The sequence below is a fragment of the Cebus imitator genome, unplaced genomic scaffold, assembly GCF_001604975.1.
Source record: "Cebus imitator isolate Cc_AM_T3 unplaced genomic scaffold, Cebus_imitator-1.0 Scaffold0, whole genome shotgun sequence".
NCBI classification, from domain to species: Eukaryota; Metazoa; Chordata; class Mammalia; order Primates; family Cebidae; genus Cebus; species Cebus imitator.
The window spans coordinates 4,711,982-4,726,218 of NW_016107315.1; the positions used below are offsets into that span (position 1 = coordinate 4,711,982).

At 50.5% G+C, this 14,237-nt stretch overlaps 3 protein-coding genes, 1 long non-coding RNA gene and 1 pseudogene across 5 annotated transcripts in view; 4 read left to right on the forward strand and 1 right to left on the reverse strand.

Moving 5' to 3' along the window:
- Positions 1-4,097, forward strand: part of AMT (aminomethyltransferase) — a 7,565-nt gene extending 3,468 nt beyond the window's left edge. The window contains exons 4-9 of one of the 2 annotated variants that reach the window (XM_017505121.2): positions 1,122-1,253; positions 1,660-1,738; positions 2,039-2,184; positions 2,295-2,475; positions 2,858-3,013; positions 3,112-4,097. In XM_017505121.2, coding sequence (XP_017360610.1) covers positions 1,122-1,253; positions 1,660-1,738; positions 2,039-2,184; positions 2,295-2,475; positions 2,858-3,013; positions 3,112-3,290 — 873 coding nt within the window. In that variant the 3' untranslated portion in view covers positions 3,291-4,097. The remainder of the gene's footprint in view (positions 1-1,121; positions 1,254-1,659; positions 1,739-2,038; positions 2,185-2,294; positions 2,476-2,857; positions 3,014-3,111) is intronic. The other variant, XM_017505195.2, reaches the window with a different exon arrangement.
- LOC108303881 lies at positions 193-1,115 on the forward strand (annotated as a pseudogene).
- Positions 4,098-4,375: 278 nt separating the features above from the next.
- On the forward strand, positions 4,376-5,085 carry LOC108287339. Its single transcript, XR_001818305.2, has 2 exons — positions 4,376-4,703; positions 4,769-5,085. It is a non-coding gene; the product is annotated as an uncharacterized LOC108287339 (long non-coding RNA).
- Positions 5,086-5,699: 614 nt separating this feature from the next.
- Positions 5,700-9,352, reverse strand: TCTA (T cell leukemia translocation altered). The gene is made up of 3 exons (XM_017505606.1): positions 8,909-9,352; positions 8,442-8,496; positions 5,700-6,114 (listed from the first exon to the last, which is right to left on the reverse strand). The coding sequence occupies exons 1-3, from the start codon at positions 9,129-9,131 to the stop codon at positions 6,072-6,074; spliced, it is 321 nt and encodes a 106-aa protein (XP_017361095.1). The 5' UTR covers positions 9,132-9,352; the 3' UTR covers positions 5,700-6,071.
- An 18-nt stretch (positions 9,353-9,370) lies between these two features.
- Positions 9,371-14,237, forward strand: part of RHOA (ras homolog family member A) — a 59,954-nt gene continuing 55,087 nt past the window's right edge. Inside the window, exon 1 of the mRNA XM_017505488.2 lies at positions 9,371-9,748. The gene's annotated coding sequence lies outside the window, so the exon portion shown is untranslated. The remainder of the gene's footprint in view (positions 9,749-14,237) is intronic.

Sequence of the window (14,237 nt, forward strand, 5' to 3'; positions counted from 1 at the left end):
AAAAAAAAAAAAGTGTGGTCTCTAAACCAGCAACCTTGGAGCTTGTTAGGAATATACTCTCAGGCACTGCTGCAGACTTGCTGAATCAGAACCTTCATTTTAACAAGATCCCCAGGTGATCATGTACCCTCAACCTCAGGCTCTCCGTCCATCTAGAGGAGAAGCTAAGGCCAGTATTTTGGGGGCACTGCCATGGAGTACTTAGGAGAGCCTGGGATCATCAAGATGGCCTTTGAAGCTTTTGTCCTGCGGGTTGGCACATGGGCTGAGTTGTTCCGGGTTTGGGTAGGTGAAGCAGCAAGTCCTAGGTGTTATAGATTAAGCATGAGATGGGGCTCTCAGTAGAGTGGGGAGGGGGAGGTGGCTGAGTTGCAGACGCAGAGATACAGATCTTTGTGAAGACCCTCATGGGCAAGACCATCACCCTTGAGGTCGAGCCCAGTGACACCACTGAGAATGTCAAAGCCAAAATTCAAGACAAGGAGGCTATCCCACCTGACCAGCAGCGTCTGATGTTTGCCGGCAAACAGCTGGAGGATGGCTGCACGCTCTCAGACTACAACATCCAGAAAGAGTCCAACCTGCACCTGGTGCTGCACCTGTGAGGTGGCATTATTGAGCCTTCCCTCTGCCAGCTTGTCCAGAAATACAACTGCGACAAGATGATCTGCTGCAAGTGCTATGCTTGTCTGCACTCCGGTGCTGTCAACTACTGCAAGAAGTGTGGCCACACCAACAACCTGCGCCCCAAGAAGAAGATCAAATAAGCCTCTTCCTTCCTGGAAGGGCAGCTTCCTGCCCAGGCCCCATGGCCCTGGAGCCTTAATAAATTGTCCCTTTGGTTGACTAGAAAAAAAAAAAAAAGAGTGGGGAGGGGTGCAGAGGTCTTACCAGATCAGTGAAGTACCTACCCCAAGGTGGGGAGGGGATGAAAACTTTTTGGTGCGTGAGGATCAAAGACCGTGGACTTGGACCCAGTCTTTTCACTTTGCACACCCTGAGTTCTTCACATTAGGATTCATAACCTTGTAGTAGCTAAGACACACCCCTGGATGTGTCTGGTTCACCCTTCTCCTTGGCCTCCTGGACCTGGAGGCCAAAACGCTCCACTTTGGTCCTAGGGGACACTGTCGCTGTTTACCAATGAGGCTGGAGGCATCTTAGATGACTTGATTGTAACCAATACTTCTCAGGGGCATCTGTATGTGGTATCCAATGCTGGCTGCTGGGAGAAAGATTTGGCCCTCATGCAGGTACCCCCTCTTTGTGTTCTAAGTACCTTGTCTTCCTTGTTCATACAGCAGCATCCTTGTTGTCCAGGACAGGGTTGGCACAGACAAGGGGCCTGGAAAATGGCTTTTTGAGTGAATGAATAGCTATGAGACTTCAGAGCAGGCCCTCTCTGGAGCATGCCAGAGTTTGGTGGTGGGGGGATTACCGGGGATGGGGAAGGGGACCTTGGCCCCTCTGGTGAGGGTGTGAGGTAGCAGACCTGGGCTTGGGTGACCTTGTAAGATGGGAATCAGCCCACTACCTTCCCCCCGCCCCCCTTCCTTCTACTTTCCACTATCTTACTACTGTCCAGCTCTGCAGTGTCCAGCCCATGGTAGGTGCTCAGTAAGTGGCCCCAGATGCTCATGTGGTGTTTCTGTCTTTTAGGACAAGGTCAGGGAGCTTCAGAACCAGGGCAGAGATGTGGGCCTGGAGGTGCTGGATAATGCCCTGCTAGCCCTGCAAGGTGAGAGCGCTGGGCTGAGGTTGGAGCCAGCCTTTGCCTTTCTGGTTTCATTGACTGCTTAGCACAGAGGCCATACCAAGGAGGTACAGAAAGTGTGGTATTTGTGTGCCATAATTTTAAGTTTGCTATCTTGCCCTCCTCCTACCTACCACAAGGCTTCATGGGCTAGGGACAAGGCCATCTTTTCCCACTTGCAGAGTAAGACTTGCTCAGGGCTTGTTCTGGTCCCTAAATACGGCTTTAGTCCGGCTTTGAGGGGTGCAGGGACCTGGATACTTGGTCACTGGCTCCCTGGCCCAGGCCCCACTGCAGCCCAGGTGCTACAGGCTGGCGTGGCAGATGACCTGAGGAAACTGCCCTTCATGACGAGTGCTGTGATGGAGGTGTTTGGTGTGTCTGGCTGCCGTGTGACCCGCTGTGGCTACACAGGAGAGGACGGTGTGGAGGTGTGTCAAGAAGTGGGTGTAGGAGGCAGTACAGGGCACGAGATGGGGGTGAGGGGTAGGGGGTGTACAGTACAGGGAGCTTCTCATCTGCCCTCTGGTGTTTCATACAGATCTCAGTGCCAGCAGCGGGAGCAGTTCACCTGGCAACAGCTCTTCTGGAAAACCCAGAGGTGAAGCTGGCAGGGTTGGCCGCCAGGGATAGCCTGCGCCTGGAGGCAGGCCTCTGCCTGTATGGGACTGACATTGATGAACACACTACACCTGTGGAGGGCAGCCTCAGTTGGACACTGGGTGAGCTGGGCCAGCACTAAAAGGATGGGGTTCTGGAAGTTGGGGTGACCCTTAATAAGACTAGCCAGCCCATGACTCCTCCTAAGGTTGTGTAGCCTGGAGTAAGTGACTCAGCCTTTCTGAGCCTCCTTTTCCCGAAGGTGCCACTGTGGCTTTGCCCATTAGAAACTGAAGATGCTCAGCAGGTGGGCAGTATGGCCTTTAGAAGGTGGGAGGTAGTTGGTTGGCTGACTCACGGCAGTGCAGGGGAGGAATAGAGCTTGGAGTAGCCCAAGCAAAGGGGTCGTGACACTAGATGGGTGTTACTTGAAGTCCTCATAAGGGCCTCTGGTGGCCAGGGCTTCTATGTGCTGTGGCTTATGTTTCATGTGTCATTCTCCAGGGAAGCGCCGCCGAGCTGCTATGGATTTCCCTGGAGCCAAGGTCATTGTTCCCCAGCTGAAGGGCAAGGTGCAGCGGAGGCGTGTGGGCTTGATGTGTGAGGGGGCCCCGATGCGGGCACACAGTCCCATCCTGAACATGGAGGGTACCATGATTGGTAGGTGGACCAGGGAAGCTGGGAAGCCCTGTCTCTTCCCCAGGAGGGTGGGGGCACTTCTTGCAGGATGGTGCTGATGCATGGCTTATGCTTGACAGGTACTGTGACTAGTGGCTGCCCCTCACCCTCTCTGAAGAAGAATGTAGCTATGGGTTACGTGCCCTGCGAGTACAGTCGTCCAGGGACAAAGCTGATGGTAGAGGTGCGGCGAAAGCAGCAGATGGCTGTGGTCAGCAAGATGCCCTTTGTGCCCACAAACTACTATACCCTTAAATGAGGATGGCTCAGGGTGGGGCTGTCCCCTCCAGGAATCTACAAGGGGTTAGTCAAGAAGCTGAGGCAGAACTCACAAGCGTTGGGCAGCTAAGGTGGAGGCTGATTTTAATTGTCTGGTTGAGGGGCTATACCACCTATTCTCCCCACCTAACTCATGCCACTCCAGCTTCCTTCAGGACCCTGCTTCTGAGTGATGGACCAGCTTACACAATGTCTTGTTTTAGTCCATGATCCCACTGACCTACTCTTACCTGCTGGAGGGTAATAAGAAGCTTTGGTTCTGCCATCTCTCCCACCCTGCCAGGTGCTGGCTGTGGAGCAAAGGCTCACCTTTGTGGGGGGGATAAAACCTGCCCAACCTACCTCACCATGGTTTTTCACATTGCAAAGGGTGGTAACACGGGCAGTATGGACTTAGGCTATCCTCTCCAGTTTGCTTTTCATAAATGCAAATTGTCCCTACTGCCAGTCAGAAATAATTGCTGACTCATAGTAGGGCTGCTATGCCTGTGTGTAAACTTGGGGATGGCTGAGGGAACACTGATTTACTCTTCCACATTTCCAAGTTGGTCTAGTGTGCTGCCCAGTAGCAAACCATGGCAGGCTCACCACCTGTTCTGAGCTCCAGGGCTGTTGTAGGGCAGGGTGAGCTTCCTCCTGGACTTGCTTTACCCTGGACTGACCTTTGCCTCAGTATCCATTAATGGACTCCACTGAATCCTGAAAGATAAATTAAACTTCCTTCTGCACTGGCATGGATGAGAAAAAAAACAAAAAATTAAAAATTAAACTTCCTTTTTACTTGCCAGTCTCTAGCTTCATTGTTCTTTGTTCACGGGATTCCTGAAATGCCAACCCAATGCCTGCTTTCCTGGCTTCCAAGACAAGCTTAGAATAGGTTCCCCTTGAAAGGGGCCAGTCTATGAATGGAGATATTGCCCCTGTTGGGCACTCCATCACTGCTCCTCCAGGAAGCTGGCATCACCTCTCCCCTCCCTGCAAGTTACTACATCTGGCTACCAAGGGGGAACAGCCTCCAGGATGTTACCTCTCTCACTGCCCCTGTGCATGCACACACTTTGGTTCTGTCTGAATAACCACAACAACCAATGCGCTTCCATGTTTAATAAGCCACATCTTCAGTTGAACCTGGGGTGAAATGTGAGACCCTGATTCTGTGGGGTAGTATTAGAGAGTTGGCCTGGCGCTGTGAAGACCATCATCCTCAGTATAGTGGCAACTCCAGTGCACCTCTACCGCAAAGATGGCTTAAGCAAAGGCAGCCAGATGGAAGTGTGACATCCAACAGAGGGGAAGTAGGCAGGGGTCACTAAAGTGGCTGGTGGCCCGGCAGATGGAGGCAGAAGTATGGCCATCAGGGAAGGAGGCAGGTCCAGGGTTACAGTGCTTTCAGGTACTGCTGTTTCTTTTCTTTCTTCTTTTTTTTTTTTTAACATAATTGCTGAGTCCTGATGAAAGGTACTGGCGTTTCTATAGGGGCATTTGTCACCCACACCTTTGGAAACTCCCCTGGCCTTTTGTGACATGGCAGGACTGCCTGGTTCGTAAAGGTGGAGATGCTAGTGGGGAAGAGCTGAGCCTGTGAGGTGGTTTGTACCAGGTCTAGACGGGAAATGAGGCTGCAGGCTATGATGGGGCCACTGCACTAACTGCTTGGTACCATCCTGAGGGGACAAGGTACAGACTCAAGTTCCCATAGGCACTTAAGCATTGGGGGGTAGGAGGCCACCCCTGGGGTTCAGCTGTGCTCCTTCAGGCACCCAGCTTACCCCCAAGAAGGACTGAGAGGAACATGAATAGGACAGTTGGCAGATGACAATTTCCTTTGCCTGGCTCACAGGAGAAGTCTGGTTGGGCTAGGGATGTGGGTGTTTGGTGCCTCCATCTGGATGGTGCCTGCAGGGACACCATACTGCCTTATACCTGAATGGCCAGCTAAGTAACCACAGAGCTTAAGGTCTGGCTCAGGTCAGGATTCCCTGGCTCCTTGCCAACAAGGCAAAATGAGATTCAGAAAACTCAGGGCTTAGGAGAAAACAGACCTGCCTTACAAACCCCAGAGCTGGTTAACCTCAGGCTTCCTCTCAGGAATTATTTTTTTTTGACACGGAGTCTTGCTCTGTCACCCAGGCTGGAGTACAATGGCACAATGATATTGTCTCACTGCAACCTCTGACTCCCAGGTTCAAGCAATTCTCCTGCCTCAGCCTCCAGAGTAGGTGAGATTACAGTCACCTGCTACCATGCCTGGCTAATTTTTGCATTTTTAGTAGAGATGGGGTTTCAGCATGTTGGTTAGGCTGGTCTTGAACTCGTGACTTTGTGATCTGCCTGCCTTGGCCTCCCAAAGTGTTGAGATTACAGGCATGAGCCACCGCACCCGGCCAACTCAGGAAAAATTTTTATGGGGTTATATTTCAGGGGGATGTGAAGAGGGACAGAAAAAGAAACTCAAGACAAAAGAACTGTTGGCCTTCCCAACTCAGAGGCTTCCTGAGTTGTCACCCCTTGAGAGAGGAGGAACACGATTTCTCTACTTAAGGCACCCAGAAAAGGTACAGGCAAACTCTTCACTTGCCCACTGCATGGGCAAGGAGCAAGGCCAAGGGGCAGAGGCGGCTCAGCCCCGCAGGCACTGGGGTACTCCCTGCTACCAACCCTGAACCCCTGGCAGTTGTCCCTGGGGTCTGGTAAGCAGCAGAACTCAGTGTAGAAGCCAGCAGACCCAGTGATGCCCTTGGAGACCCTCTGCTGCCTTCCCTTATTCTCTGTGGGTTTTGAGAGGTTCGTTTGCTGCCATTTCCCTGAAAGTGACGGAGAGAGAGGGGGGTTATTCCATGGGCAGAACAGTAGCTGAAATTGGCTCTCCCAAACTCCTTGGGGGCTAAGCTAGGTTCAGTAAGGTCACATAACAATCTAGACCTCTCTACTGATCTCCCACAGCCCACCTGGGGCCTAGCACCTTCTCCCTGCAGACCCATTCTTCTTCCTGGTTCTCCATGTTCGTATGGCATTGCCATCCTTCTCTAGTTTTTAAAAATTCTTTTCATTTATTTATTTATTTATTTTTGAGATGGAGTTTCACTCTTGTTACCCAGGCTGGAGTGCAATGGCGCGATCTCGGCTTACCCACAACCTCTGCCTCCTGGGTTCAGGCAATTCTCCTGCCTCAACCTCCTGAGTAGCTGGGATTACAGGCACGCGCCACCATGCCCAGCTAATGTTTTGTATTTTTAGTGGAGACGGGGTTTCACCATGTTGACCAGGATGGTCTTGATCTCTTGACCTCGTGATCCACCCACCTCGGCCTCCCAAAGTGCTGGGATTACAGGCTTGAGCCACTGTGCCCGGCTCTTTTCATTTATTATTATTATTACTCTTTTTCTTTTTCTGAGACAGTTTCATTCTTGTTGCCCAGGCTGGAGTGCAATGGTGAGATCTCAGCTCACTGCAGCCTCCACCTCCTGGGTTCGAGCAATTCTTCTGCCTCAGCCTCCCAAGTAGCTGGGATTACAGGCACCCGCCAACACACCCAGCTAATTTTTATATTTTTAGTAGGGACAGGTTTTGCCATATTGGCCAGGCTGGTCTTAAACTCCAGGCCTCAGGTGATCTACCCTCCTTGGTCTCTCAAAGTGCTGGGATTACAGGCGTGAGCCACCATGCCCTGCCTATTATTTATTTATTTATTTTATTATTTTTTTTGAGACACAGTTTTGTTCTTATTGCCTAGGCTGGAGTGCAATGGTGTGATCTCAGCTCACTACAACTTCTGCCTCTTGGGTTCAAGCGATTCTCCTGTCTCAGCCTCCCATTTAGTGGGGATTATAGGTGTGCACCACCACACCCGGCTATTTTTGTGTTTTTAGTAGAGACAGGGTTTCTCCATGTTGGTCAGGCTGGTCTTGAACTCCCAACCTCAGGTGATCTGCCTGCCTCGGCCTCCCAAAGTGCTGGAATTACAGGTGTGAGCCATCACACTCGGGCTATTTTTTTTTTTTTTGAGACAGAGTCTCACTCTGATGCCCAGGCTAGAGTGCAGTGGCTCCATCTCGGTTCACTGCAACCTCTGCCTCCTCGGTTCAAGTAATTTTCAGGCCTCAGTCTCCTCAGTAGCTGGGATTACGGGCATATGCCACCATGCCCACTTAACTTTTTTCTAGTAGAGACAGAGTTTCACTATGTTGGCCAGGCTGGTCTCAAACTCCTGACATCAAGGATCTGCCCATCGTGGCCTCCCAAAGTGCTGGGATTACAGGTGTGAACCACCAGGCCCTGCCTCTTCTCTAAGACAGAAACCTGGGCAGTGGCAGCCTTTCTAACTGACCTTCAGCCCTCACTTTTGGACCCCTTTATCTACTTGTCACGAAGCAGGCAGTTATAAAGGCAAATTAGATCAGACCATGGCCTTGCTGAGTTAGTCTTTCAGTTGCTCCCAGGGTCCAACAAGCTCTCACGTTCAAGCTCCAGCATCACAGTCTCATCTATTCTTCTAATATGTCACCCTTATCCTTCCCTTTTAGCCTTGCTCTATCCATTCCCTTTGCCTGGTAAACTTTGTCACCCTGTGGCCTTTGATCTCAGCTTAGGTGTCTTTCTTGGGAGAAGCCCTGACCACTCTTGCCCCATGCACTGCTACCCTCTCCTAATAAATTCCTGGCTCCCCCTGAGCAGGGCCCGGGGTTGTCTTTGTTCTCTGGGCCTTGTGTGGCCCCCACCATGTGATAGGGGCCCAGAGATTATCTGCGTGAATGCCCCGATTAGTGAGGCCATGTTTTGCAGAAGAGGAGGCTGACCCTGATGAGGTCAGTGTGCTAAGGACAGAGATTCCTGCCTTCCCAACTGAGGGGTTAGTGTAGAGTGGAATTCAACAAACCTGCCATTTCATCTCTTTGAAATTATGACAATACCACCACCCATCCTACAGGCTGCTGAACAGCATGCTGATGGACTGTCCAGACCCTGGTGTCATCCAAACTTGAAGCCTGAGCTCTATGTGCAGACTTGAAGCTTGCTGCAAAGGCCATTAAGCTGGTGGGCATATAGCCTGAGAACTCCCCTCTCTGTCACCAGGACAGGAGTGTCCTTGGAATGCCAAGCATGGGGGTACGGTATGGACAGATTTACTCACCACGAAGGGAAATGCGTGGAGCCATCAGGCGTGGATCCATTCTGACCACCCAGACCTGGAGGCAAAAACACATCCAGGGCTGCAGCAGGCTGGGGTGGGGATCTGAGCAGGCATCAGCCCAGGTCAGGTTAGAGGCCACTGGTATTGTTTGGTGGAGTCTGGTGAGGGTCCTAAGGGACTAATGGTATTGTCAGGTGAGAGTTCCGAGCAATAGATACAAGGCGATGGGTGGACTGGTGGGATTCTGGCGTAAAATGGAATGGTGGCATGAGTCAGGGTACAACGTTACGTCCTCCCATCCAAGTACCCTGCTTAGCTTCCGAGGTCAAATACATTCAGGGTGGTAAGGCCGTGAACCAACACTAAAATCTCATGAGCCTCTTGCGGGATAGTGGGGAACCCAATGGTACAGTTCAGAGGGTAGCGGCGGGGGCAGCCTGCCCACGGAGGTTCGTAGGGAGCCTCACCTGGACGGTGATACAATCCGGTCACCGTATTCCCGTAGAACCCCCACGCCAGCTGGATGCCCAGGAGACTTAACACCAACCACAGCAGCAACAACTTGAAGAGGGTCACGCGCATGTCCTGTGCCTCCCACTCCCGCAAGAACTCGCTGCCCAGCGCACCCAGCGCGCCCAGCACCGTGGCCGGCAGAGCCTGCAAGGCCTGCCCAGACCAGGGTTCCGCCATGACTGGCCTACGCCCCACCCGCGGTACTGTCACCGTAGTCCCCAAGACGCAGGCGTGCGGTCTTCCGGGGCCCGGCCCATTAGTGCGCACGCGTAAATTCAGGCCGGGAGGGGACTACTTCGCATGCGTGAAGAGTTGGCAGTTTGGGGGGGGGGGGGCGGGAGTATTAAAACCGCGCACGCGCACCCAGACCCACCCAGCTTGCTTAAAGGATGAGTGACTCCGGGAGTACAAAATAGCAACCAGGTCTTTTATAGCCCCAGAGTTCCCGTGATGCCCTACGCGGCTACAATGATTGGTTAAGCGTTTTGCTTTTAGGGCGTGGATGCGCTCCTGAGCAATCCTGGATGAGCTGTGAGTGCGCGCGCGTGCGCGGGGCCGCGAACGGGGCAGGCTCGAGCCCGCTGGGCACTCGGGGGCGCGCACGTCGTTCCCCGCCCTCCCGCCGCCGCCCGCCCTCGCTCCCTCGCGCTCCCCTCCCGCTGCCCGCGGTACTCAGTCGGTTCCGTCGTTAGTCTGCGGTCTCGTCTTAAGCTGCCCGTCTTCGTCTCTGAGCTTGCGACTCGCAGACCGGCGTCCCCGGCGCAAAGAGGCTGGACTCGGATTCGTTGCCTGAGGTGAGCAGAAGGGATCCCTCCAGGCGCCGCGGCGCCCCAGGCCGGCCCGCCCGGCACTCTTCCGGCCCGCAGGCCGCAGCCCCGCCGCGGCCGCGCCCCACCGGCTGCTTCTGGCCCAGCCACCCCTGGCCCCTGACCCTTGACCTGACTCCCAGCCCCTGCCCCACGCCCCAAAGCGGCGACCCCGCCCGCGCAGTCCCCGGAAGCGCGCCCCGTAGTCTCCAGTGCCCCTTCCCCCGCCCAGCTTGGCCTGGTGTAGCCCAAGCCGCCCGCCCGCCCTCGGTCCCCGGCGCTTCCTCTCCCGGCAGCGCCGGGCAGGGCGGGGGCTCTAGGCCCGGCCCCGCGGCCGGGCCCCGCTACCGCGCAGTGTGGCCGGTCGCTGAAAGCGCGCGTGGCTGTTGGAGTTGAAACGGGAAAGAAACTCTTTACAACTCCATTTGCCTTTTGCATTTACCGAAAAAACGTGAATCACCGTTTTATATTGATTGAAGTCCAGTTATACTTTGGGTAGGTTTTCTTTTAATGCAGACTTCTTGAAGACTGTGTAAGTAAAAGATCGTATTGAAAGCTTAGGAGTCTGGTCTATGGCCATATCACCCCGAACGCGCCCGAACTCGCCTGAAAGCTTTGGGGTCTGTGTTGAGTGGAAAAAGGGTTATTTTCTAGTTGGAAAAAAAAAACCAAAACAACTGTAAATGATTTAAGCGATGTTGCATGAAAATAGATGCCGTATGCTTAGTCTAAGTCATTGTATTGATCAGGAATCACCTAAACATCTGTATCTTAGTTACTGATTGGATCTGCAGTTACAGGTCGTCTTCATTGAATAGCACTATTTACATCCAAATTGATTTGTTCACAAACCATGTTTAGTAGTTTACGGTGAAAAATTGGAATCCTTTTTACTTCAGAGTTGGTTACACTTGTGTTTTTTAATAGTTCTAATTTTAAATTTCTACCTCTGTTGTTGTTTGGTTCTGTTAGTCTCGAAGAAAGTCTTTTAAAATAAACGTTTCTTGCAGGTGTGTAAGCCGATTATGTTTCACTCTGCCTCTCTGAAGGAGAAAAAATTGAAAAACCAAAAAACTTCCATAATTTCAAATGTTGTATGTAGTGGGAATTTTTCAGCCACTTGGTGTCACCCACCCAGATTTGTAATGTGTATCATGGGGATGATTGTCTCCTTAGATGTGGCTAGATTGGCGGAGATACTGTGTTGAGCATTTGACACAAGTGACATTGGACTGAAAAACTAGTTTTTAATTGTAAAGAATGACTTCTTGAAGGATTTCTGGATAACTTGTCTTAATTGGTTCCATCTACTTTTGTGGAGCACTGCTGGCTCTTGGAGACATCAAATATATAAGTTGCACCTTGGTTTGAGTTAAAGTCTAGCGCTAGACTTATGCTCTCTGTTCTCATAAAAATCTGTGTTGGAGGGAAGAAGAGAGGAAGAATACTTTGTAGTTCTTGAATTTTAGATCGAAGAGGAATCTTTCAGGACTGGGTGTCCAGCAAATGGTGTCAGACACCATTCGCCGATGAGCAAAGTGAGTCCTAGAGACATAAGTAAATTTCTCATGATTATATATCTAGCCAGGAGCAGACCACAACTGTCTTCTCTTTTAAGGTACTATTTTCCATTTACTCCCAATCAGTTGGCCTGCAGAGTCAGTTGAAATTCAGGACTTCCAGCTTATTCCAGTGTTCCTTCTTTTATACCTTGTTGATGGTGAATAGTTCTGAAAATTCAGAACTGTAAGAAATTCTATTCTGTTCAAATTCAGAACTGTAAGTAAAAGGCTGTATTGAAAGCTTACGGGTCTGATGTATGGCCATACCACCCTGAACCCGCCGGAACCCATCTGAAAGCTTTGGAGTCTGTAGTGAGTGGAATAGGGGTATTTTCCAGTTGGGGAAGAACAAAACTGTAATGAATAGAATCTGAAAAATTCATTTGCCAAACAAATTTCAGTTCATTACCTTTCTTTCACAGCGTTCTCCCCTTGTTAAGTCGATGGTCCTGCCTTCAACTGAGGGAGCTAGATGAATGTACAAGGGTCCCTGGCTGGCCTAATCATGGCTTTAAGTGTTTGGATTTTTTTTAAGGGACCAACTTTTAGAACAAGGCCCGCACTTCACTGCTTCAAAACCAAGATATTTGGGTCAGGCTAAGATATATATATATATTTGCCCAGGACATGCTGGAAAGGCTAAGATAGTTTTAGGTAACTGTGGGCACTTTTAACTATTGATTTGGGGTACTGCATATATCAAGTAAACAGTTTCCTCTGCACATGTATGTGGTGGTGGTGGAGTATTTTCATAGTCTTAATTTCTTTCCATTTGTCAGTTAACTCCTTTTAAAGGTTTATTCTGGTCATGTGGGAGTGTAAGTTATTAGGAGAGTAAAAACAGGTAGTTCTTCAAGTGTTTCTTGTCCATGGGGTGGAGTCCACGCAGTGACTAGAGAAGGCGCTAGTTTGTGTCTTCTTAATTGTCTTAGAGAGCTGAGAGATTTATGTCAACTCTGTGAGAAGAAAGACTGATAGTTCAGCTTCTAAGAGAGCTAATTTGAGCCTGCTCGCCTTCTGTAGATAGCACCTTGGGTTTAATTGCATTATGGTTACTAGTGATTATGATAAATGGTACATAGTCACCGGATTTTTTTTTTCCTTTTTTTTAATTATTATAAACTTTTTTTTTTAAAGATGGGGTTTCATCATATTGGTCAGGCTGGTCTCAAACTCCTGACCTCGGGTAATCCACCCACCTCAGCCTCCCAAAGTGCTGGGATTACAGGCATGAGCCACCGTGCCCAGCCTGAGAGATTACATATTATTAATGTAAATTCTAGGGAAATATGGGCATTCTCTTGTCCACTGATTTTTAGACCTTTGTATTACTCCAGAACTTTTCTCTGTACTTACTTTCCTACTTCTCCATAAGATAGTTCTCTAACTTCCTGTCTGTTTTCTAAGCAACATACTTTTTCTTAGTTGAAGATGTATTTCCAAACTTCTCCCTTGCTTAACCTTTAAAGAGATGAACTCACTGTATTATATACATACTTCTCTTACTCTGGACCATTCCCATCTTATCCCTACATTTTTTTTCTTTTTCTTCTTTTTTTTTTTTTTTTTTAGAGATGGGGTCTTGCTGTGTTGCCCAGGCTGGAGTGCAGTGGCTGTTCACAGGCACGATCCCACTATTGATCAGCACAGGAGTTTTGACCTGCTGTGTTTCTGACCTGGGCCGGTTCACCCCTCTTTAGACAGCCTGGTGGTCCCCTGCTCCTGGGAGGTTACCATATTGATGCCTAACTTAGTGCGGACACCTGATCGGCATAGTGCACTACAGCCCAGAACTCCTGGGCTCAAGTGATCCTCCCACCTCAGCCTCCTGAGTAGCTGGGACTACAGGCATGTGCCACTGCCACCCGGCCTTACCCCTACTTTTCTTCTTCTTTTTTTTTTTGAGACAGAGTTTTGCTCTTGTTGCCTAGGCTGGAGTGAAGTGGCAACCTCCTAGGTTTAAGCAATTCTTCTGCCTCAGTCTCCCAAGTAACTGGGATTACAGGTGCGTGCCACCATAAATTTTTGTATTTTTAGTAGACACGGGGTTTCACCAGGTTGCCCAGCCTGGTCTCGAACTCCTGACCTCAGGTGATCAACCTACCTCCATCTCACAAAGTGCTGGGATTATAGGCGTGAGCCACCGCGCCTGGCCAGGCCTTTTCTTTATTTTTTTGATGGAGTAGGCTGATGATCTGACAGTTTACTGTCTTCGCTGTGGATGTGTCAACATAAGTCAATTAAAGAATGAGGATCAAGCCAGGTGTGGTGGCTCACGCCTGTAATACCAGCACTTTGGGAGGCCTAGGCGGGTGGATCACTTGAGGTAAGGAGTTGGAGACCAGCCTGGACAACCTGGTGAAACTCTGTCTCTACAGGCGGGCCTGTAGTCCCAGTTACTCGAGAGGCTGAGGCAGGAGAATCGCTTGAACCCAGGAGTTGGAGGCTGCAGTGAGCTGAGATCGTGCCATTGCACTCCAGCGTGGGCAACAGACAGAGTGAGATTCCGTCTCAAAAAAAGAAAGAAATGAGGATCAGGGCAATCCTTTCTCTTATCAGAAAGGTCAGCAGTAATACTAGCTTGGTAGGGAGCAGTGTAAACAACAAGTGCAACATCTATGCAGGGACTGTGCAGATATGTAATTTTTTTTTTGGAGATGGAGTCTTGCTCTGTTGCCCAGGCTGGAGTGCAGTGGAGCCATCTCAGCTCACTGAATCTTCCACCTCCCAGGTTCAAGTGATTCTCCTACCTGAGCCTCCCAAGTGGCTGGGACTACAGGTGTGTGCTACCATACCTGGCTAATTTTTGTATTTTTAATAAAGATGGGGTTTCACCATGTTGGTCAGGTTGGTCTCAAACTTCGGACCTCAGGTGATCCACCCACTTCGGCCTCCCAAAGTGCTGGGATTACAGG